Source organism: Chelonoidis abingdonii, chromosome 17, assembly GCF_003597395.2.
Source record: "Chelonoidis abingdonii isolate Lonesome George chromosome 17, CheloAbing_2.0, whole genome shotgun sequence".
Lineage (NCBI taxonomy): Eukaryota > Metazoa > Chordata > Testudines > Testudinidae > Chelonoidis > Chelonoidis abingdonii.
Genome location: NC_133785.1, coordinates 31,514,111 through 31,538,024, shown reverse-complemented (window position 1 = coordinate 31,538,024; position 23,914 = coordinate 31,514,111). Strand labels below are relative to the sequence as shown.

The 23,914-nt window shown below is 38.9% G+C and overlaps 1 protein-coding gene across 20 annotated transcripts in view; it reads right to left on the bottom strand.

Moving 5' to 3' along the window:
- Positions 1-23,914, bottom strand: part of FOXP1 (forkhead box P1) — a 523,713-nt gene that overhangs the window by 6,647 nt on the left and 493,152 nt on the right. For 17 of the 20 annotated variants that reach the window (XM_075073243.1, XM_075073242.1, XM_075073252.1 and 14 more), the window contains 6 exons: positions 18,421-18,622; positions 18,241-18,320; positions 17,540-17,641; positions 12,294-12,415; positions 10,153-10,222; positions 5,485-5,651 (listed from right to left, as the gene is read on the bottom strand). In XM_075073243.1, the coding sequence (XP_074929344.1) occupies positions 5,485-5,651; positions 10,153-10,222; positions 12,294-12,415; positions 17,540-17,641; positions 18,241-18,320; positions 18,421-18,622 (743 nt within the window). The remainder of the gene's footprint in view (positions 1-5,484; positions 5,652-10,152; positions 10,223-12,293; positions 12,416-17,539; positions 17,642-18,240; positions 18,321-18,420; positions 18,623-23,914) is intronic. The other 3 variants (XM_075073248.1, XM_075073255.1, XM_075073259.1) reach the window with 1 other exon arrangement.

Here is a 23,914-nt window from a genome sequence, read left to right as displayed (position 1 = left end):
AATGTGTATTCACATGCGTTACCAGAAGGTAGGACCCCTTTGGGAGCCCCTGGCTGGGCTGAATGAGAAAATTATGTTCTGCAGCCAGCAAACAAGCCAAAGAGAAACTTGTATATTTCAAGCTATGTGATATCTTTGCAGATGAACCACCAAGTAAACTTGCACTTCAAAAGTCATGATACTCTAGATATTGGTTTCAGTTTCAAAATGGATTAGGTTTGGAAGCATCCACCTGACTGGCTACACAGATTTCTAGTATCAGCTGTGAATGCCTTTCAATCCTTCCACACTTCAACTTCTTGAGTTGCAAAAGTAACTAGATCAATATGTGGGAATTAGCTGCACCTTGCATCCCATCCTGTATAGGAAGAGCAGGGAGAAATGATCCCATCACAGAGGCATTTATTTATTTTTTCACTTTATGAAAATGTGCCATATCAGCATGTCTCTAGGGGCACGTGCAATACACAGTGAAACACGCATTAGCCATTGATCTCTGAACCTTGGTATAGGATGGGGACTGGCAACCTTTGGCACGTGGCCCACAAGGGTAAGCCTCCAGCGGGTTGGGACAGTTTGTTTGCCTGCCGCGTCCGCAGGTTCAGCTGATCACGACTCCAACTGGCTGCGGTTTGCCGTTCCAGGCCAATGGGGGCTGCAGAAACCCATGGCCAGCACATCCCTCAGCCTGTGCTGCTTCTCACAGCTCCCATTGGTCTGGAGCAGCGAACCACGGCCAGTGGAAGCTGCGATCGGCCGAACCTGCAGACACGCCAGGTAAAAACTGGCCCGGCCCACCAGAGACTTAGCCTAGCGAACCACGTGCAAAAGGCTGCTGTTCCCTGGTATAAGATCTCCTAAAAGTAAGCATATACTTCCACCACACCCAGGCAAACATCTATAAAAACAGATGGGCCTCACACTGTGTCCTAAAAGGTCACCACACTCATTATTTGATGGACCAGTGGGAAGCAAATTCCTTAGTTACTAGTGAAAATACCCTCACACACTGGCCCGATTTTTTTTTCTATTTAGAACCTCAGCAAAGCTCCGCTGTCACAAGGAGAGAGGTGGTTTTTCGGATAGTTTAGTTTTGACACAACTGTGGAAGAACAGAGAATTGCACATGGGAGAAGACTCAAAACATGTCATTAGGAATCAGGGCCTGATCCAGAAAAGCCCATAAGAAGTCTCACTGAAGTCAGTGGGGATAATCACATGTTTAAAGTTAAGCATGTGCTAAGTGCTTTGTTGATTGGGACCTGAGACAACACACAAAGAAAACAATTATATTTCTAACTAGAATACACCAGTGTTATGATCACGCACGGGCTTTTTCTGGGTGAAAATTTGAAAAAACAGAGAAGAAAAGTGATTTCTACATTCCTTTATACTGATGGCAGTAATATTGATTATTGTATTCATTTAAAAGGCTTGCTCATTGTGTTTTTGTCTTTGCTGCCATTTTGTTTTTAAATATCGTTTTTTGTTATTGGTGAAAAATTAATACAGGTTGTTTTTTCAAAAGTAAGGACACGATGTTTTATGAACCGGAAGTGGTGACAGGGGGAGGGCTTCTTCTTCTGGTTGTGCAATTTCCAAGGCTATTGTTCACATGTTAAACTGCCAGCACATCTAACCCATCTATTAGGCTTATGCACTATCACCAAGCTCTAACAAAGATGTGTCAGCAGATAGGGTGGACACTGGCTGCACTTGTATCTCAAAAACAACAGTCCTTGTATATAATTGATTGGTCTCATTTCCAATCAGCATAGTAGTTTCTTAGGCCATATCTGGTTTAGTTTCTCCCCAGAGCATTAGATGCAGCAGAACTCATGCTGTTTTGCTTTGGAGATTTGGGGGTGGGAAGAGTTGGGGATGCCAATGCACATTAACGCATAACTTGCCTACTGCACTGTTGTGCTCTAGGGGTCAACCTGCATGCCACCACAGAAAAGGCCAGGTAGTTGGAGCCACAACTATACAGAAAAGAGGTTGCACAAAAGCCATGGTGGCTGCTAAAGTCTTGTGGCTACAGTAATGGATGGTGGGTGACTATCTTTCCCCCTCTTCCTGGTTCCATGGATTTCCCCAGGTTATGCCTTTCAATCTGTAGAAATGTTTAAAAATTTCATTAGGAAATCCAAGATCAGGCCAAACTCACCTGCTTTAATGCAAAACTGAAACACAATCCAGGTTTTTCCAAAAGGTTCTTGAACCTTTCCAAAGCAATCACAGGACAGCTCATGGTTGTGTTTTGAAAGCATGTGAAACCGCGTGGTTTTGACTGAGTTTCACTTTGAGGTTTGGGTTTGTCCCCTGAAGTAATTTACAAAGCACTGGGGATGCAAAGCCAAGTGAATGGAAACCAATGAAAAGGGATGAATGAGTGCAAGAAAGACTCAAAGCTCTAATATCATGCCTCTGTATCCCACCTTCCCCCGGGTATTTAAGGGTGGGTAAATGTCAAAGGAGTGGGAGTCAAATTTGAAGGAATCATTTCCCCAGATCACGATGTTTATCTGAACTATCCAAACTTCAAGCAGAAAATTTGCATGGAAAACAAACAAAAGCACAATCCAGCTCCCTGTGTGGTATGTTGGTGGGAGCCGCAAACTGGCATGTGAAAATGAAAGCCCACTGCTTAGTATTCAAACACATCAAAACTACCAGCTATGTTCAGTCTAAAGAGGTTAGTGTTCAGAGATGGGGAGATTTTTTATAATTTTCCAAACCAGTTTGAATCCCTATTTAATACATCTCAGAAATGCAATCTAAGTCTTTCTTGTGTAGTAGCAGCATTTTAACACATTTCATTTAACTGGAACGTCTAAGGCTTCAGAAGGGGTTAACAATAAATAACCTTACCGAACACAGATTTCCCTTCTTTTCACATTTGAGTAATTCTTTTGTTTGTCCACTCTGGGAACAGAGGACTTTTTAATAAAGCTGACTGTTGTTTAAGCCACTGTGTTCTGGTGGTGCACACAGCATGGAATAGTTTGCTTTGTGGCTACCTTTGGAGCATATCAGGATGAAAGTGTTATGTCCCTAAGCTGTAATTATGTGACTACTTTCTAGTGTTTCAAAAGCGAGGGGCGGGGGGAGAGTTGCGGTAGTTCAATGTGTCATAAAAAGGGAAAAAAATGAATGGTAATGAGACTTCAGCTAAAGTGTTGTACTTGCTTAGTTGTCATGCTAACAAGGTCTTCTAAACCTTATGATAAAAGTTTAAGGCTTGATTTATTCCAATATACTGGAACTGTTAAAAAACAATTTGCATTATGGCAGAGAAGCGTGTTTTGGAAAAGAATAGAGAATGTCATTATAAAGTGTACTTAATGGAAATAAGGTATTACAAAGAGTAACTGTCTATGACACTGATAGTCTGCACTGGAAATCTGATGTTGACATATAATTATATTTAGCAAACAGTGTAAACCCTGTGACGTTTGAACAGCATCCTGCTTCGTGGCCTTTCAAAGTATTTCAAAACACTTGTTTAATGGGAAAGCCCACAAGCTGCTATCAGGGCATACACCTTGCTGCATTTTTACTTATACAAAAGGAAATATTCAGTACGGAACACGCAGTATCAATTTGAGAATATGTACTCATTCAGGAAACAATCATTTTCATATTACAACACAAAAAGGGTTTTTCTGGTGAATGATGACAATGAGATATGCGCTCTCTCTCTCTCTCGTATTTCTGAGGTGCCTGTCACCTTGGTATTTAAGTACTAAATAAGGGGTACTAAATGCAGTAAAGGCCACAGCTATGCATATGGTTCTAGAAAATGTGCTACCCTGCTTTTCACTTACTGTTACACTTCCTGCCCCATACTCCCTTCAAAAACAATGAAATCTTAGGTGAAAGAAGTAGTATACGAACTATACTAGCCCTGCACCTTAAACGCCCCCCTCCCCGAAAAAAAAAACACAAACCCACAAACCATGGATGAAAGGAAATTTATAAACATTATTTCTGTATGTTAGCCCAAGAGAAGACCTTATTCTTGAAAAAAATTCCATCTCCTCCTCCTCCTCCTCCACTAAAACCCTACATGGGCATAGGCAGAGTATAACCAATTGTGACTAAAATTGCCTGAAGAGGAATCCATTTGTGATAGCACTAACAGTGTGTCACGTAACGCTACTTTGGGAAAGATAATTAATACTGCACAAACAATCACTGTAAAAGCTAAACACGTTATTCAAATGTTTTGAAGTAAATGGTAAAAGACAATGTTCAAATTAATTATGAATAAAAAATGAATGTTGCCATCTTTAAAGATTATTTTTCAAAGCACACTGTGCACTGATTTAAAATGCTGGAATATCAAAGTATCCAGAGCTTTAGAATCCTGCCCCTTTTCCGGCTCCTCCACAATATATTATGCAGGTGGGAAACTTTTTTTTCCCCATTAAATTCTAATTAGTTTCATAACTAATTACTCTGATGGTATTAGGTTAATGTTTTTCTACTTTTTGATTCAGACCTACTTTTGTAAATCCTGTATTCAAACTACTTTGAAGTAAAAGGTTACAAATTACTTGGGTTTTTGGGATTTTTTTCTGTTAACTTGCACTTTGGTAACTCAGTCAATGATTTTACAGTCCATTTTAATGAACAGTTGGATAAGAGCACACTGTGTTTCATCTATGTTTACTTACAGAAGTAGTCAGCCGCTCCAAATAAACAGTTTTTAAAATTTGAGAACTACGTGACTTATAAACTCGACTTTCCTTTCCGGCTGCCAATTATCCCATATATAATTTGGGGGCAAGGAGAGAATTTACAGCTTTTCAAACTCACTCAGTCACCCATAAATATTGAACACGCCCACGGGGCAGCACACCATTCCAGGCTTATCCTTTCCTGTACTAGCATACTGCCCCAGTGCCATTTACATATAGCATGGATAGCAATCTCCCATTACTTCATGTGGTTATACAGGCACTCATATTGCCGTCTGTTGCTATAATGTTCCTATTAATTTTCCTTTTGATATTTTAAGAGCAATCTATAAATCATGCATACTTCACATGTGCCATCATTAATGCCTAGGAATACTGTTTGCTGAATATTATTAGAAACCAGCTAAACAAGTTCACTCCCCCAGCTCTGCCCCGCCAAGCATGTTTATTGGGTAGTCTGAAGTAGGAAGAAACAAAACTTCTCATAAAGTTGCCTAAGAGTGTTTTTGTAGCTCTGTGGTCTGGGATTGAAGGAAGAGAATGGCAAGTGAGTTAAGAATTTTATAGCTGTGTGCACTTGTCAGACTGGATTGAGTTGATTGGTTTTATGGGGAAGTTGATAAATGACCCTTTTATATTCTAATCAATCTAAATATTTTCAGAAGCTCAGACTTTTCCTTTTGCTGCCCAGGATTGGAACTTTAGACACAATCTTTGAAGAATATCACCGTTACATTTCAGCAGACCCCTAGACAAACCCACACGTATATGCTCTACTTACATTGCTTGCATAGGGGAACGTCCTGGACTACTGTCACTCTCATTACTGTTCGTATGCTCCATTGCACCATTAAGATCTTCCCTCATAGCATTGGCTAAATTGCCCAGAGTGGGATTTCCCATGGAAGCAGTAGTGTATAGAGGTATACTATTATCAGCCATTGAAGCCTGCCAAAGACACAGAAAAAGTATATGAAGAAGCATGTCTCACATTTTTATACACTGCACAACACAATCACATATTCAAAAAACACTCTTCTCATTTACATGAGTTGCAACTGCCGGTTTTAAAAATGTGTTTTCAAAAAGGTTTTGCACTGACTCTACCAGGGGAAATATCACACGATTTGCATGAGGATTTAGGAGTTCAAAACTGAATTGACCACTGGCCCACAAGAGAGAACAGTTACTGCTATTCCCCATTTGGATATTATAGCTCATGGAAAAGGCAAATTTACCTTTTCTACTTTTATGATAGTCTCAAAAATAATAGTGTTTCTTTCTTTAGGGGGAAGAAAAAAGTTAAAAAAGTAATCAGACCAAACTCACTTGGCTGAGGATTCCTTTCTACCAGAGCACAAAACTGTCATGACATGACTGAGAAGTGACGTGTGAGCAGTTACAGAGGGTTAAATTATTCTCTTAGTTATGCCAGCGCAAATCCAGAGTAACATCACTGAAGCCAAATGAGTTACTCTAGAAGCACATCAACATAACAGAAGTATGAACTCGTCCCTATAATATTTGCTGTGTTACTTTAGCATTGGTGAGAGAAATCTAAGATTTAACAAGGTAGGGTAAATTAGGATGGCATTTTCTATTTTTTTTAAGGCTCTGATAACTCTGATATTATCTTAGATATTGTAGATTTGATACCATTCAGTCATGATTCTATTTCTGATAAGTATTGTAAGAGGCATCTTTTAGTCCACTTCTAAACATAGGTCTTTGTAGAAAGGGAATAAACAGTTAAACCTTTCCCTTCTTATTCCAGATTTACTGGTTGCTAGTATTTATTCTATGCTCATGTTTGATCATTTTGACAGGGCTGTCCTATGATCAGCGAGTCAGGCTTGCAGCATGTTAAAACCTTTTCTGGGCCAGCATAATCCCATCATGTAGTGATGGGAATACAGCAACATCTAGTCCTGATGTGAGAGGAGTTCATTTGTTGGTCCGGGCGGGGTAGGGGTGTCTAAAAGGAAGCAACCTTTTGAAACCAAAGACCATTTTACCCATCTGTGAACCAACGTCCATGGCTTTCTGAAACATACCAGCACGGAAAGCCACAGATGCTGGCTCTGCAGTGGTCAACCTAATTCAGGGGAAAGGTCAGCCTTCTGCTACAGTGAGGCAAAAAGAATCCATCAGCACCACGGCTGCATGCGGCAAGACAGCCCAGGGGAGGGTAGTTCATGCAAATGAGCTTCCCACCTGGTGCTCTCTGCTGCTGCTGATTCTTGGAATGTTCCTCACTTGCTGCCATTATTGCTGTACGAGCACAAATGTGCATGAGGGAACGTCCCAGCTACGAGCAAAACTTCCCTTTTAATTCTCTCCCAGGCTGACCTTCTAAAGATCTGATTGCATGTGATCCTAAAAGCTACTCTAACAAAGAGGATTATTTTTATCTTTTTGATTCAACATGCGGCAAACTAATTTTGATTAAGAGAATGTAAAGATTGGCTCACATTTCCTGCAGTTTGCAAAATAATAAGGCAAGCTCTTCCCCCATAGAGATAACGTGTAATTGCAATAAAGCAATTTATTTGGGAAGAGGTGGAACAGAAGAAGCACCTGATATAATTGTTTCTTGCAAACCACAATTAGGCAAATGGCCTGATTCTCTGCATAAGCAGGGAGCGATGGGTAGTTTGGAGGTGTGGGTCAGATTCGTTATCCGGAAACACTAGTAGTTTCTTGAACCTCTTTAGCTGGGAGGTCAAGCTGTGGACCTCTGAAGATGATTACTGGTATTGCCTGGCTTTATCCACGATGGAAAAACACACTCTTTGCTCAAAATATTGGTGCTTCTGGTCACAGGTGGAAGCAGAAAGGTCAGAGGCATATCAACATTTTAAAATAACTCAGCAATGCTAACTGAACTGTTCAGAACCAGCCAGGAAGGTTAGGACCACTTTAAGTGTTGAGAGGAGGTTTGGTCTGCCCTTACTTTATCCCTCAGTGCTGCTCACACTGGAGGTGAAAAGGGAGCAAACCCAACAGGTAACAAGTGAGGATGTTAATGTTTTCCACATTTCACAGGACAGACTCATTAGTCCTCTGTGCCTCATACCCCGCTCTACTCGTTCACACAGGAGCTTATACCACCAGGTCTGCAGGGAGAGCGTAATGGCAGTTGCTTGACCTTGGCCTGGGGTAGACCACACATTTCAGGTGTGCTCTTTGCTTAATCGGGGAAAATAGGGTGGAGGCACTGGATCTTCTGGGAGACCAATCAACACTGTCAGGACAGGGAAAAATGCTTCTAGGTCTTCCCCAGGATGAGAACTGGAATCCCTATGCCCTCCACGCACAGAGAGGGGAAGAGAAAGGTGCTTCTCCCTGACCATGAGGGAAAGCAGATATCAGAAATGTCAGAAGTGAGTGGATGCAGCTGAGGAGGCACCACTATCACCTGGAGAGAAAAAAATCCGAACTTTTTTTGAGGCACATAACTTTGAATTGAATCCACCAGATTTGTGAGTGTATACGATGGACAGGTCTGTGCACACGCTACAGGATATATGCCCAAAACCATAGGAGGCACACTACTAGTCAATAATTGACAATTTGTCTCAACATGTCCACAGACAGGAAAATCGTACCATAGACTAGGTACTTTATTATACAAACCAAGTCATTTGACACGTATTATCTTATGCATCAAATAGTATGTTATGCCAATTTTTTATCTTGTGTGTGTGTGAGTGCTCCGAGTCCTTTTGAATAGTAGAGAACATGCCACAATTTTTGCAGAACACCATGAGATGTGCGTTTTTGCTAGTAGTTAGAAACTGTCTGCCAATAGGGGAGAAGGAGCCTGCTGGTATATTTTAACCCTAATAGAACCTTGTATTAATTAGCACAAAGTTATCTTGTGACCCTGTTTATTGACAAGACTCAAAACCTTTAGCAAAACCTGCCCAGATTCTCATCTGAATCGAGTTTGTTTTTCTAGTGTTATTGGAGAACACAAACACACATTACTCCCTAGAAAAAAAACTTGAAAATGAAAACAGTTTTGAGGGTATCACAAAAGACAAGAATGGAAGATGTAAACACCACCACCACTTGTTTTAGAAAGGAGACATGAACAGTTCTGTATGATAGGCATATTAATTGAAATTAGTCACATAGTTAACAGAATCTGAAGAAATGCAGGATCATTTCATTTTTGCCTTTCAGCCTCATGAATGTAAAATGTGCGTGTAATCTTAACACTATTCAACAGACAAAGCAGTCTTTAAAAATCACACTTCACATGGCTCAGGGAAAATAAGTTACTAATGAACTGTATTTACAGTTGCTTCATTTAAACATGCTTTCACCTGCTTTTCAGAAGTTACTGCATTAACTGAAATAATTAGGAGAAATGCACAGTATCACTTTTCTCCCATTAATCTGTTTTCTTGGTTTTTTAAAAAAATAAATTGCTTAGATTGCAAAGCCAGTGAATCTTCCACAACATTTAATTGCCCAAACACCACATTTAATCCACTGCACTGAGTTTAACCTTTGATGAACATCTTGGGAAGGTTCTCTATGGATGTTTGGGGCTCCATCCAGAAATTTGCTACTGCATGTGAGAATCTCATGGCAAGATTAAGGCCTTTGTAATGATTGGGGAAACAGTGTGGAAGAAGTGTGAAAACACATAGTAATTAGTAGGCAAAATACCAAAATGCTTGTCACTTATGTGAATGATTCTTATAGTGAATACTGACTTCACTGGGGAATTTGAACCAGATACAAATAATTTTATTAGAAATTTGCACAGTGAAAGAATGAGGAAAACATGTATTTCTTTTGTATAAAAACACAAAAGATGCTTTAGACACACACACAAATTTATATTGTGCATATATTTTTTATATATATATATATATATATATATAGCACACAATTCCTGTATTGTTGAAATATCTGAATATTCTTTATAATTTCTGACATCTCTCTTCTTCTTTACAAAGTGAACTAAACCTTTGCTATTTAACAACAGAAAAACATGAAAAAATTGTCCTTAGAAGGTGGGGAGGGGGAAAAATGATCTGCTTTCCCTTTAAAGCCATGAACAATAGAAGGTCATGTGACACAGTATCCTATCATTCAGCACATTAATAGCTGTGCTAGAGTAATTACACTTGTGGTATTTTTGCCTCAAGTGAAATTCTGAAATAAGAGGATGGAAATTATGATACTGCTGATAAATATTAATAAGTGAACTTTTAATTTTTTTGCCACAATATTCAAAATGCTAAGCATCTAGCTAATGCTGAAGCAGCCTGATATGTGTTTGCCTCCAGGGACTATGATGCTTTATGCACTTAAGAAAAAAGTTTAACGGAATTAAAATTTAATATCTAATTAGAGCAAGGCTAATATATTTTGAAATGAGTGGGGAAGACACATGCCTCTGTTGCATATTTGCTACAGTCATTAATCTTACCTGTAAAGCAGCATTGAGAGGTGTGCAGTAGGTGTGGCTGGTCTGTATGTTTTTAATAAGAGAAGGATTACTGCATAAGAAAAACATAAAAAGTAGAGTTAAGTGCAAAATACTCATCTTAGTGTGTTTCCATCATGTTATGTTTCCTCCCATATCAGAAAACTACAGACTGTGTTATTTGCTATAAAAGTTCTCTTCTGTTTTTTAAACTTTTATGTTTTAATTGTATGGCTACCATATTTGCATTTGCCTTTATTAAACACGGCAGACCATTATTTAAAGCTCTAACAGCTACAGCATCTCGTGTTCTAATGCCCTGCTGAAATATTATATATTAGCATTTGTTTTCTACTTAGCTGTGTATCCAACAGAATTTTTCCAAAGTTCTTCCTATCCAAAAGTAAGTTACTGCATAAAGGTCCATAATAAGATCACCATTAAAAGCATTATGGACTCTTAACTCGTACACTGGCTGACTTATGTAGTAGCTGACATCACTGGCTGCATAGTAGAATTTTGATAAGTAGGAACTTCAGAATTCTTGCCTTCAGAGTTGCATTGTTTCCTGCTGGACAAATCTCTAACAGCACAGTAGAGTGCTTGGCTGTCTCATAGCCCAAAGCATTTTTGTTGTGGGTGATGGTGGGGAGGTGGAACGGCAGATATTGTGGCACTAGAATGAAGTGGTAGGGAACATTAAATGCCACTCTGAGTCAGGGAGCGCTCATAAAAAAGTATCCCGCTGTGGTTCTTTGAACCATTACTTTAGAATACCACAGTACCTTTGCAGCCAAGGTTTATAAAAGGGGCCTGATTTACAGAATGTGTTGAGAATTCACCTCGTTTCAGCTGGGCACCCAAAACCCACACACTCAAGATCACTTTTGAAAAATCTTGCTGAAAGTAACAAGCCAGGGAAGGTCCAGAGCAGACAACCCCAAAAATGTACATAATCCACACTACAATTTTATTTCTGTTTTGAAACAGAACAGTGATAACTGTCTTAAACTGACCATCCTTGAGACCAGCAAAAATCAGTTGCCCTGGACAGGTGGTCTTCAACTAAAGGGGAAACAAAATTGTCTTGGGAACCTTTGGGATATTTTAAAGTGATTTTAGAAAGAGGGTGGTTTGTTATTTGTAATCTTTACTACAGGTCCAACTGTAGTAATCATTGTCAAAATGCTTTGGGGCATTTTAGTTATTTATCTGAGGAATATTGACTTGAATTTCTGGGCTAAGAATTGTGAAACAAAGCACATAACTGAATCTAAACAGAAAATAATCCAAATCTAGTTTGCCTAAAAACCTTCTTGATAATCAACTGTACAGTGTATCTGCTCTAGGAGCAGTACCTTTTAGTCTACATTGCATTATAAACAAAATTACAACAAATGTCAAAGAAGCATTATCCTAAGAATTTGCATTATTAGGGCAGGAACAAGCGCAACACAGATATAAACCCACATTTAGGTATTTTGCAGCAAAGGTGAGGTCACGGTTTCATGAAATGCAAGTCTACATGAGATGGGTAGATCATGCAAAGCAAAGCAACAGCAGAAAAAAAAAATAAAAGCAAGTAAAAGCTCTTACTGTGCAACAAGCTCGCCAAAGTTTTCATCAGGGCAGAATTTTCGAGGACGGCCTCGTTGAATATGACGGCCACGTTTAAACTCTTCATCATCAACAGTCCAAAAGGACCCAAACTCATCCTCTACTCTGATAAAGCACTTATGCAGTGAGAGGTTGGTGCGAATGGCACCCTGGGACAAGAGCAGCAGCAAAGGAGATGAAGTGGAAACAAAGGGACATGGGATCGGGGACAGAACAGACATCAAATACAGGGAAAAGGAAAAAGAAAATAAAATGCAATAAGCATAAGCAAATGGTTTGTGAGGGTTAATATGCATTGCCACCTAAAAGCTACTAGCATGTGATGCAACAAACACCAAGCAAGCAGGGGCAAGGGTACTGGTGGGCATACAAACAGTAGTGATGAGATGCTTTTCTTTGTTTCTCTTAACTGAAACAATGTGAAACCACCTGTGTTGGTCTAACACCATCTAGCAGCCAAAAGCCTCTACGTTAAACTGTAAGCATGATCCAAGCTAGGCTAAGAAGTTCAAACATGGTGGACATACCCACTGATCTTTTGTGGCCTTCGTTTTTGGAACTCTAGTTCATCCACTGTCCATACTGCCCCTTTAACGTTTTCTACTCGCACAAAACACTTGTGAAGACTAAGATTATGACGCACTGCATTCTGCAGCAAGTATAAAAGAGAAAACATTCAAAAACTTTCTATGAGAAAATACTCATCATTGTCCAAGAACAGCAGCATAGTCAGCTCGACAGTCCTTATTTGCAAAGATAACTCCATTCCCCGCAGCCAGCCCTCACCCTCTTTTCCCCAACAAACCAGATCTTTACATGTTTAAGATCTTATTTTGCAAAGATAAAAATAAAATCTCAAACCCAAGATTAGGAATTCAAGTTATTCTGTCAATTATTCACGGTGGGAATGAGAACCTCCATCATTTTATGTGCACACATCAGGTAACAGCATATTTCATATACAGTTAGAGTAACATTTCTAAGATACTTTCAAAACACAGTTTGTACACAGTTTGTAATGGAAACTTATCCACTCCTGGAAAAAGAAAATAGTTTAAAAGACCAGAGAAAGAATTTCACGTAATTACAGAAGGTTCAATTTAGCAAAGAGGCATTGGAGCTGGGGTTTCTGTGGTTTCCCACAGCTGGACTAATGTGAATCAGGTGCTGAACCTCTTTTCACACCAAGGGTATGGAATAGGGGCTCAGAGGGTTAGCGGCACCCTAGTGAACAGCACAGGGCACCAAGTCATGTCTTCCAATGGATGCTCATATATGGAAGTTGGATCTCATTTCTGGCAGACTATTGTACTGACTGAACTGAGCTTCTGCCAAGTACTCGCATGAGGAGGGCTCTCAAAACGAAGTGATAATCTCCCCACATGTAGAGACATATTTTTTTTTTCTTATAGTTCCTAGGCTCCTTTATTGGCCATTCCCAAGCTGAGGTTTCTGATGGTCAGACCCAATTCTGTTGGATGTAATCCAGTGCTTCTGCAGGATGGAATCAGCAGATCCCTTGCATCTTCTGACTTTGGCCTAAGCCTGACACAGTAAGACACTTCTCATGCAAACACAATCAATTGTGTCTTTTATGTCTTTGCTCTACCTGAAAGGGCACTGAATACCTTGTTAATTAGCAAGTGTGTGCCACTCCCAGTTTTGTGAGTAACTACACAGCGGTAAAGCCACTCAGATTTGTAATGAGGCTTGTTCTCTAATGCCACTGCATCGCCACTGAAAGAGGATCGGTAACTAGAAGAAAGAGAGTGGGCCATTTGCTGGAAACATGCAGGCGAACAAACTACATCCATCAGCCTCGGCATCACTGAACTAGTCAATCCAGTTGACTTGTTAACAGGTGCAATTCCGAACACATAGGCATGAGTCTAGGCAACCAGGAGACTAAATGCATTGTTTAGGAACATCAGGTCTGGATGATGAAAGGAGTTCTAATCAGGAATGTCTAAATCACTGCACAAATAAAGGTTATGCAGAGAGCATTTGTCATGTAAATTAAGAGGCAGTATGTGTGTGCATCTGTGAGGGGGAGGGCCGGGAGCCTTTTGTTCGGCAGTTTCTCTGTGTAGTTATCATCTCCCCATAACCTATCCACTCATAAAAGCAACGATTCAGCATATAGACTCTCTTCTTAACAGGTCAGCACAATGTGAATATGGTCTTACGTACTTGATCCCATGCTTAGGGGGCATGTCACATTTCTGCAGTACTAAGTCCACATACTTAAGCTTCTCTACTTTGGTCACCAGGCTGATCTGTTTGTGAGCTGGTGGGGAAATCAGTGTTGAGTGACTTTTTCCTCTGAACAAGGCAGTGGGTGATGCTGAATCTCTGAGAATGTCACAATATTTGTTTGGGGTCTGACTTTTTGCACTCTCGCCATTTCACAATGTGTGAAACGTTGGGCACAATGGCACTTCTTGACATTGAAAACACATGAAAATGGACATTTTTCTCATGCATTTCAACAGAAACCAGGCTGACTACATCTGCACTCAGTCAGACCCCTGTTCTTGCACTGGGATCAGCTAACAGAATGCTGCTGATTGGCAGAGTGGCCTGCTAGGGGAACCTGACACAGGACAGGGGTTTAAATCTGTGTAACCCAAACAAAGTTTCCAGTGCAAATGGAAACATTTTCAAGTTTATAACAGAATATAAATTAATAATGATAGATTTTGGATCAGTTTGCAAATGGTTAGTGTAGCCTAATGCCGCAATTGATCAAATGCAGACAGAAAAATTCAGAAAAATGGATGTTTTGAGTTCGTAAACAATCTCTGTATAAACAATTGAACAGAATTATCTGCATTCTTCTTTAAATATGCTTAATGCTGGATAAATCATCTATGATCTGATCCTGCTCTAGTGAAGCCAATGGCAGTCCTGCCATTGATTTTTAGGAGGACTGGATCAGGCTTTGACTGTATATACTTACACAGATAAATCAAATATTGTAAGGTGTTTGGGGAAAGATGCCTCAGCTTTCCATGTTTATATCTGACCACCTGTTAGTGAGTTTACAGAGGATCATTGTTTTTGGTTTTCCTGCTTCTGGATTCTTGCTAGCTAACAGTTTTATTTGAATTATACCCCCAACATTTCAAAGCCACAACTGCATCTTCTGCCTTCTGGCTGCAATTCAGTTGCAGCAGATTACTACTCAAAAAACCAACCAAACAGACATTGCCTCTGACCTGTCAGAACCAGTTCAGAATGTTCTTCTAGCGCTCTGCTTAACAGAAAAATTAGGTACTATTATTGTAAGATTATATATTTACCTTGTTAAAAAATATTTGTATGCAAGCCATTTTTTCAGAAAAAATTACCCTGAACATGCTTGAATGTACTAAATGAAAGGGTTTGTTATTTTAATAACTGCTCAGGCACTGCTGTGCTGCATCTGGTGAAGTGTTTCATTTATAAGTTCTTTTTTCCTGTTTGTTTTTTTTTGTAAAGAAGATCTCAGGTGTATCCACCCACTCCAGATCCTTACCTTATGCTGTGGCCAGAGTGATATTTGAGCATTTACTGAAGATAGGCCTGAAGCACAAAAGCACAAATTCAGATTTATTCTGATTCTTCAGTCAGACCCTTGGGCCTGTGAAGAACCCGAGCAGTTTTCACGTTAAACCAATCCTGGGCTGTGTTTTCAGCCACCTGTGGCCATTGAAGGCTGGCATTAATCTGAGCAGCGATCAGCATGAAGGCCCCAAATTACTGCAAGTGGACATCCATTTTGCCAGTAGTGATGGAACCTACTACTGCTTTGTAAGAGCACACACTTAACACCTACACAGTGTCGGGGGTCCCTGGTGCACTCACAAGGATAAACATCTCCCTGGGATGGACCTTTTCTTCTCTGTAGCTGTGGGAGTCTCCAGTAAGACATCTCTCTGCCTCTTCTGCCATAGGCACCTCTTTTGTCATCAGGTTCCAGTGTGCGGCATGAGCTGCAAGCATGACTCTCACTGCCCGTGATCTTTGTGAGCCTCTAGAGTGGATCTTATATAATGCACAAAAGCAGTTCCAAAAAGTGGCCACATTCACTAATGAGATGTCTAGCCAGGTGCTGCCCCCATAGCTGCAGGCAAGAATCAAAAAATTCTTGCTAGAGCCCTTTCTCCTGCAGCTATGGAAAAGTTCCACTGGAGTCGCTCAAGCAGCAGGATACAAACGTATCTCTTATAGGGCTGCCACAGAAGATGGCGGGTATTCAAGGTATGTGTGTTTAGAAGAATCTTGCTCAAAGGACTAACAGAAAACTGAAAACTAGAGCTTTTGAAAAAGCAAGCTCTGGGTACTAGAACTCAGATGTAAAGACGTTTTTTCATGTCTAGAACAGGTTGACTGTATGAAGGTTCCACTGTACAAATGAATATAATGTATACATCCAAACGTGTATACTTCATTTTAAAATCGGAAACACAGTGGTTCTGTAATCTTTAAAGAAGTGTACGTCACTGAAAGTGTTCTGACACCAAACTGTTCTTCTACAGTAACACTGTCAAAATGCCCTTGAAAAGAACTTTAACTCAGGAAAATTCATTTCCTTTTTCAATACTTAGGAAGCTGCAGATGAAACACTGCTCAACTTCTTCAACTAAGGTGCAGAAATCAAAGCACCAATCTCGGAGCATTTCATAGGTTCAGATGACTGAGGACTGAGAGGTGGTACTGAAATTTACAAATTTGCCCCAAGGCATTTGAATGAAAGGCAATGGAACGCTGAAGAACAAAAGCACACAAGTGAAATACAATAAACTTTCCAATGAATCACTGAAGCAGAAGACCTCTCTAACTCCATCCTTTGAAGGAACTGTCCTGGGTTTTAGAATAAGAAAGGCAAAGGGAGAAGAAATGAAAGAAAACAGCAGGTATAGGGGACGTTTATCAGACCTGCTGGTGTGGAGGCAATTTGTTCAAGAACTTCTGGGTTACCTGGACCAACAGAGACTACAAGCACCGGGATATAATTTTTACTTCAGTGTAAGATCCTGTTATTTGATTCATCTAGTAGTAATCACACCAACTCCAGAGGCTACTGTGGTTAAGTTGCTATGATAACAGCTCACGCAAGGGAAAGGGGGTAGCCATGAAAATTGCAACTATATATATAAAATGTAACTGAACAACAGAACCCTACTGTAAGAATTTAAGGCATCAAATTTTTAGTTTCTTGTATCTGTTAGATTAAACGTTTTTTTCTTGGCTTGCTTCTTTAGCATTATGCCAAATTAACTTCTATTTGGTGTCACCAGAAACCAGTGAAGGTTATAACAAGTTGGAATGTTAATTTAGTCAGGTACCAATTGACTGAGAAATAACTTGTCTATACATCCTTGGAAAAGATGGCTGTTATGGACACACAGCTAGAAAAATGAAGAGCTGTGTAACTAACAAGCCAAACTGCATCTCCTGTATTGACAAGATAGCTTTACCCTTTTTTCCTACATGTTCCGGATGAAAAGTTAGACTTTCACTACTAGGAGAAATCACACAGATCAACTGGTGGCACAATTACAGAACATAAAAGCCAATAATGGGGATTCAATTAGTGGTTTTCAAAGTCAGAAGAATTTTTCTGCCAAATATCAAATTGTTCCTGCGGATAAGACACCCTGTGTGTGTCAAAACAGCCAATCTACATTTTAATGTCCATATGCCGTTACAATTTGTTATGTCATCAGCAATGTCTATTCTGTACATTTCAAATATCAAAGGCAAGAAGCATACATGGTGCAAATCTTACCTTCCATGTTGCTGCATTACGTCTGAAGTAAGCAAACATTCGTGTGAACCAGTTGTAGATTTCATTTAGTGTTAGTTGCTTTTCTGGAGATTCGAGGATAGCCTTGTGAAGCAAATAAAATGCATGATGATTTATGACAAAACCCCTAGCAAATACACCTACATTTTTACCTTAATGAATTAAAAAAAATGAGATTTGGAGCAAAAATCCAAAAGAGTGTTTCACAATGTGTTCTAAGATTAATGGCTGTATTTAACAGTTCAATGGCAAGATTCAGAATGGAATTATCTAATTGTTTTGAGTTTTTATTTCTGTTTCCTTACAGAAATATTAATTTATTAGTCAGTCATAAAGCAGAATCAAAGAGAAATGCAAAACATTTCACTAGCTGATTAAAGCTCAGTAATTATTTAGAGCTCAGATTAATTCTAGGGATCAGAGATTACTGTAGCTTGTGATAATTGACTTGCCATCTTTAAACAGGCTCATTTTCACTGTTGTGTGAAATGAATTTCCTAATAATCACATCGTATTGTAATACTTAATCAAAAGCAATTATATTATATATTGCAATTCTCAAAACCCTTATAGGAAAGGTTTGAGTACGCCTGCATATTAAAGGGTTCTAAATCTATTTAATCTATAGGGTGGATGTATAAGGACAGTTTTGGAGCGAAATGTGGTTTTCGAGAACAACATACCTGCCTAATTAAAGATGCATACGTGAATGGTGGTCTAACCTCTGCGTTCTTATAAAATTCTTGGTTCTGAGCAAGATCTGCTAAATAAGAGCAATTGTTCTGTTAATATCAGAATCAAAGCTTCCTTTGCAATTTCCAAGAGAAAACAAACAATGGCCTTTGCCATTGACAGTCATTTACCTGAAGAAATGGCCACATTGTATTTATTAGGGCACCGCCTCCTGATTGGTTCAACGTTGTGCATGCTGGTGGTAGTGATGACAGAAGGACCCTGGATGACAGGAGTGATGGGTGTAGTTGGGGTGGTCGGAGTATGAGGTAAGCTCTGTGGAGACGCCTCAGAGGCAGTCTTTGACAGTGTGACACTTGATACCAGATTCAGCTGTTGAGGGTGAGAGAAAAGAGGGTGAGGAAAACTTTATTAGAAATTATATTTCTTGCAAATTAAGAATTATGAAAATCTTTTTCAGCTTTAATAGTGTTTGCAACCACTAAATGAAAGAGAATGTATCTTAAATAGTTGTTTAGCTATGACACCTCCTTTAAAATCAACAACAGGAGGATGAATGTATAATTGTCTATATGATACATGTAAAAAAAATATTGTAACCCAGTAGACAAAAATGCTTGCTCTCAGGCTTTGAAGATTTAGGACAAAATTCCACAATTTTCAAACACCACCTCATCGTATATATTCATTTTAATATTTTATTTTCGTTCCATTGTTTTGCAATTTAAAACCCACACATCTCTTTTTTACACGTTAATAGTCTGCAACTGATCTGTTTTTGGATATTTCCTCAAAGGCATCAGGTCTGAAATAAAGACAATGTTTTGTTAGGAATGCACTAGGAAGAAATGGAAGATCAGTACAGCATTTGGGCTTTTTCCGTTCATCCATTTTAAACGCAAATCCCAGAATAGGTTAACTCCAGAATAATTTAATTAATCACACTGCATGAAATACTGCAGTCATTAAGCCCAGCAAAAAATGACTGTTCTTTTCTCTCATTGGTGTGGAATGCAATTGTGCTACCTGCAGAAACTTACAAGCACGTAATAAAATGACAGCTAGCCACAAGCAGGCTTTAAAATGTGACTTCCCCAAGAACCGACAGCCATATGTAACTGTTTTTATCATGCACTTCTATTTATTTCATCAGTGTGCATGTGTAACACGGACCCTTCCTTTGGCACCATTCGAAACAAGATGCTTCACTGCAATGGGCCATTCTTGGTGAAGTACTTCAAATAAACAATATGATCCCAAACTGCTCCATCAGAAAGGGGGCTCCAAACTGCTCCATCAGAAAGAGGGCCTGAGAAGAGGGCTCCTTTCAATACTTCCACATTACTTGCCTTGAAGCATTATTGTGAACAATATTCTGGGTGAAATGCTGGCGCCAGTGAAATCAGTGGCAAAATCCCATTTATTTCACAGGGGCCAGGATTTCACTCTGTTTATTTGCAATTAATATTCTTTGCCTGACATTAAACACTGCTAATTGAAGCTGAGGCATGTGCCTGGCATTGGCTTCTGTCAGAAGACAGGATATTGGGCTAGATGGACCTTTGGTCTGATCCAATAGGTCCATTCTTATGTTCTTATAAAGACACACCCTAGAACATCCATAGGACTCATTATTATTGTTCTTGACATGAAAGTAACCAGATAAGAACACTCACATTAGCATGTCTCAAACATTAGTAGCTACCAATAATTGCTCTCTTATTAAAAAATAAAATAAAGTAACAGAATTTGTCCAAAACAAACTTGGAGGGGAAAAAAACCCCAAACTTCCTAATGTTATAGAATGGATATCAGCACAATACACCAACAACCCACAAGAAGGGTGCAGGTGAACAACACAAACTGTTCCTGCTTCTCTGTTTTGAACGTGAAATACAAAAAGCTCAAGGAAATGTTAGCCCCAACAGGCTAACACAGTGAAGTGTTATGCAGCTGGGACTGTGTATATTGTCAGTTCAAGTACTGATTCAAAGAAATGAGTTTGGGAGAAACAGATCTGCAAACACACGTTTTTTCATGCAGGTGCTTACAACCTGGAAAGTCTCTTCCCAGAATGGAACATATTTAACACTTCAAGGAAATGTAGGGTAATATGATCCAAGAGGGGCGGGGGGAAGGAAAGACTAGAAAAGGCAATAAAATATATGTCCTGAGTTCCTAAAGAATCATGCAATGAAATGAACCAGTAAATACAGCTCAAAATATACCTGCTGTGTTAGTATTTAAATGGGTGTGGTTTATGTTTCTAAATATTACTTATACAATATAGTGTGAGAGTGAAACCAAGTCATTTTGTGGCCTGTTTAAATTTACGTACACTGGTGTACATCAGGGCGCACATATAGCAATATCCCCTTGTTATCCATCTATTACTTATAATAAAAGCAGTAATAATGACTATGATAGTACAACTGACAGGTCTCACCATGAAATACAATCGATTGTATTTAATCTCAGTTTCTAAATGGACATTTTAACAGTCCAATAACTGCAAGCAAATCTGCACCAATTTTAAGTGCCCCTCCACAGCACAAGCTCAGAAGACATTCTCTTCTGTTGGAAAGATCACTGATACTGTTTCATCATTACTGCCCAAACTACTCCATTTCAAAAGAATTAGATTCTTTTTAACAGTTTAGAAACTTAACATTTAATCTGTTTCCACTAGAAAACTGCAAAGAAAGAATCTGCAAAGGTCAATGTTCTCTGCTTAAAGAATTTGAATGGAGTGTAATTTCTTTAGGCTTCCAGCGTAGGTAGCAACTAGAAATAAATACAGAAAGAGAGAAAGAGCAAAGAGAGGGGCTTTAAGGGAGTTGACAAATGACACTGTGATTCACACCCACTGCTGGGCTGCCACTAATAAGCTACAGAGGAAGCAGCCAATCTCAGCTAATTACCAGATAAAATTGTATTGTAAGGACCCTAATTAGGAGATGCTTATGGAGGTGATCTAATGATTAAACATTGCATTCGAATGACCCCACCATCAATGTGCAGTGGTGCAAGATGTCACTGGAATATTTTGTAGAAACGTAGAAACAGTAATTTTATTTCAAGGAGGGGAGGCAGTAATATTTGTAATAATGGCTATGAGGTAAACTAATTAAAAGACAGTTCTTAAAGGAAGACTGTGGCTTTGAGCAGCTGTGGCTGTTCCAAAACAAAGTGCCAAATCTCAACAGAGGAGCTGCAGTCAAGTGGAAAATTTCTGCCTGACCTCTGCTCTTGCTATTAATTTGCAGGAAAACTAATGACACATATACATATTCCCACAAAATTGTTCTAATTGCTAATTTGCCAAACGAGCCCAGTTTCCAAATTAAACATGACTGCAGTCTGTGAGGAAAGAAAGAACAAAAAGCTGGAACACTGTGAGCATAGTGTGTTTCACCTCGGACTGCCATTTGTATGACTGAACCAACAAGCTAATGAAATGCCGACCTTGTCAACTGCCAGAGAAGTTTGACTTTAAGTTTTGTTTGATGACACCATCTCTTGCTTTTGGAGGGGCCTGAGCCTTACTGGTTATGGTGACAAAAGTATGTAATGAGGCAAAGGGAAGAATAAGCGCAACCATCTACATTTTTAATGCTCAACTGCTGCTTTCATTGTTATCTATAAAATGTAGACTTAAAAATTAATTGTGAATTAGAGCAAAATAACAAATTATGAATGGTGTTGATTTTGTTGTAATCTTAAAATATTAATCTTAATTGAAAATGATTAAATCTTAATATCATCATCAATTAGGAATGAAAAAGTGTCTAGGCTCTGTGCTTTTGGCTGTTAAAGATGATTATGCAGGGCAAAGATCAGGAAGGGATTGTACTGGGAGGATTTCTTTTCCTGACGGAAACTCTACAGAATTTCTCTGTGTGCTTTCTATTTAAAAACAAATTGCTCTGATTAGAAAAAGTTGTTCACGCCAAGATTGGATACGCCAAGATTCCCACAAAGAACCATTTTTTGATGAGGTATCAATTTTGCTGTAGGGTACTGAATGCTAGTCACCAAGCTGGCTTTTTTAATGAGTATTGTTCTTTGCATTTACAATTGGGCACATAACATGGTAGGCACTGTCCAAGCACATTGAACACAGTCCCTACCCCAAAGGGTTACGCCAGTCAGTAACAATGTTTGTAATAAGTGAGTATTTCTCCCTGGAGTTTTTATTTTTGAAATATCTGTTTTAAAGTCCTGTAGTTTTGCAAATTCCACTATTGAAGGATTTTACAATACAAGTAGCTCACACCTCTCTAATCTAACCATCAGAAATGCCATCATTGTGTCAGTGTCCAATATTCTGCCTGGCTTTTTATTGTTATTAATCTTTACTTTCAAGAAATAGCATTTTTTCTCCCTTTTAAAGATGCTGACTGACTCATCAAGAATTCATATATATATATATAAACAAGCCAGAGAGGTAACCCTCTCCTTCACACCACAAAAATAGATTTCTATTAAGTGGCTCTCCCATTAAGACTCCCTTTGAGTTCTCTCCATGTAAACAGATTATATAACAAGTGGCTGCAAATAAAGAATCTGAAACATTTTAAAAAGAAAAAAATTTAAATGTCACATTGGAGCATACCTACTGCTTTAGGGCACTGATTTTTCTGCTATTGGTGCTGCCACTCTGATCACAGCTGAAATTGATTAAATAACTGCACAGAGTTTCTGGACGTTAATCACCCCGGTGCAGAGACTGCTGAAGGTGGAACGAACTGGGGGTGCAGAGCATCAAGCTTTGTTAAATTCTGTGTCTTCCTGTACTATTTCAGCCTGGACAGATTACTGTATTAGACGTAGGATCTGGCAAGCAACAATCGCTTAGCAGGTGTTGTTATTGGCAGGGATACTAAGGAAACCCAAGTTGAGGAGTGGGACTTAATGAAAAACACTATATAAAAACAGCTTTTGTGTGTTGTACTTGAGAATCTCTTTTTATTGCTGCATATCATTATTTTTCAAACTATAAGTACAGCTACAGCAGCTAAAATGCTCAGTCATTACCTAAACAGTTAAAAGGCTATTTTATTGCAATACTTTGTTTTCACAGTTGCTAAAAACAGTATTTAAAAACAATTGCAACTGCTATGGTTAGAGTAAAAGAAAATATTATTTAAAAGGAATCTAACAGCGCATTTCATTTAAAATGCCAACAGTTTCTTTAAAAATTTTATGTCAATTTCATAAAGATGGATGTACTACCTAGTACATAGAACGTCTTGTTGGCCAGAATAAAAAGAATGTCCTTGTTTTTTTCTCTTGTCTAGGCGGTACCTCTTTTATGTTTAGTTAATACCCCAAAGCAGATCAAGCTTCTGATTTATTCTAGAATGCTGACCTCTGACATGAATGAAAACGGTAACCTTAACAGCAAAACTAAAATAAAAAATTCTTAGGAGCGGTTGTTGTAGTTGTTTTTTTAAACACTGAAAAAATCTCCACCTCTATACAATCACAGTGTATTCCCCAAGGTCAACTGAATTCATTTTGGAGTATTTGAATCTCAGCTATGGGAGTTATATTCCTTATGCAGTAAACCATGAGGTACTTCATTTTCTTTTTAAAATGTTACACACTTGGGCATCTCAGTTATAAAGTCACAATTAGACACCTTTAAACAGTGTATTGATT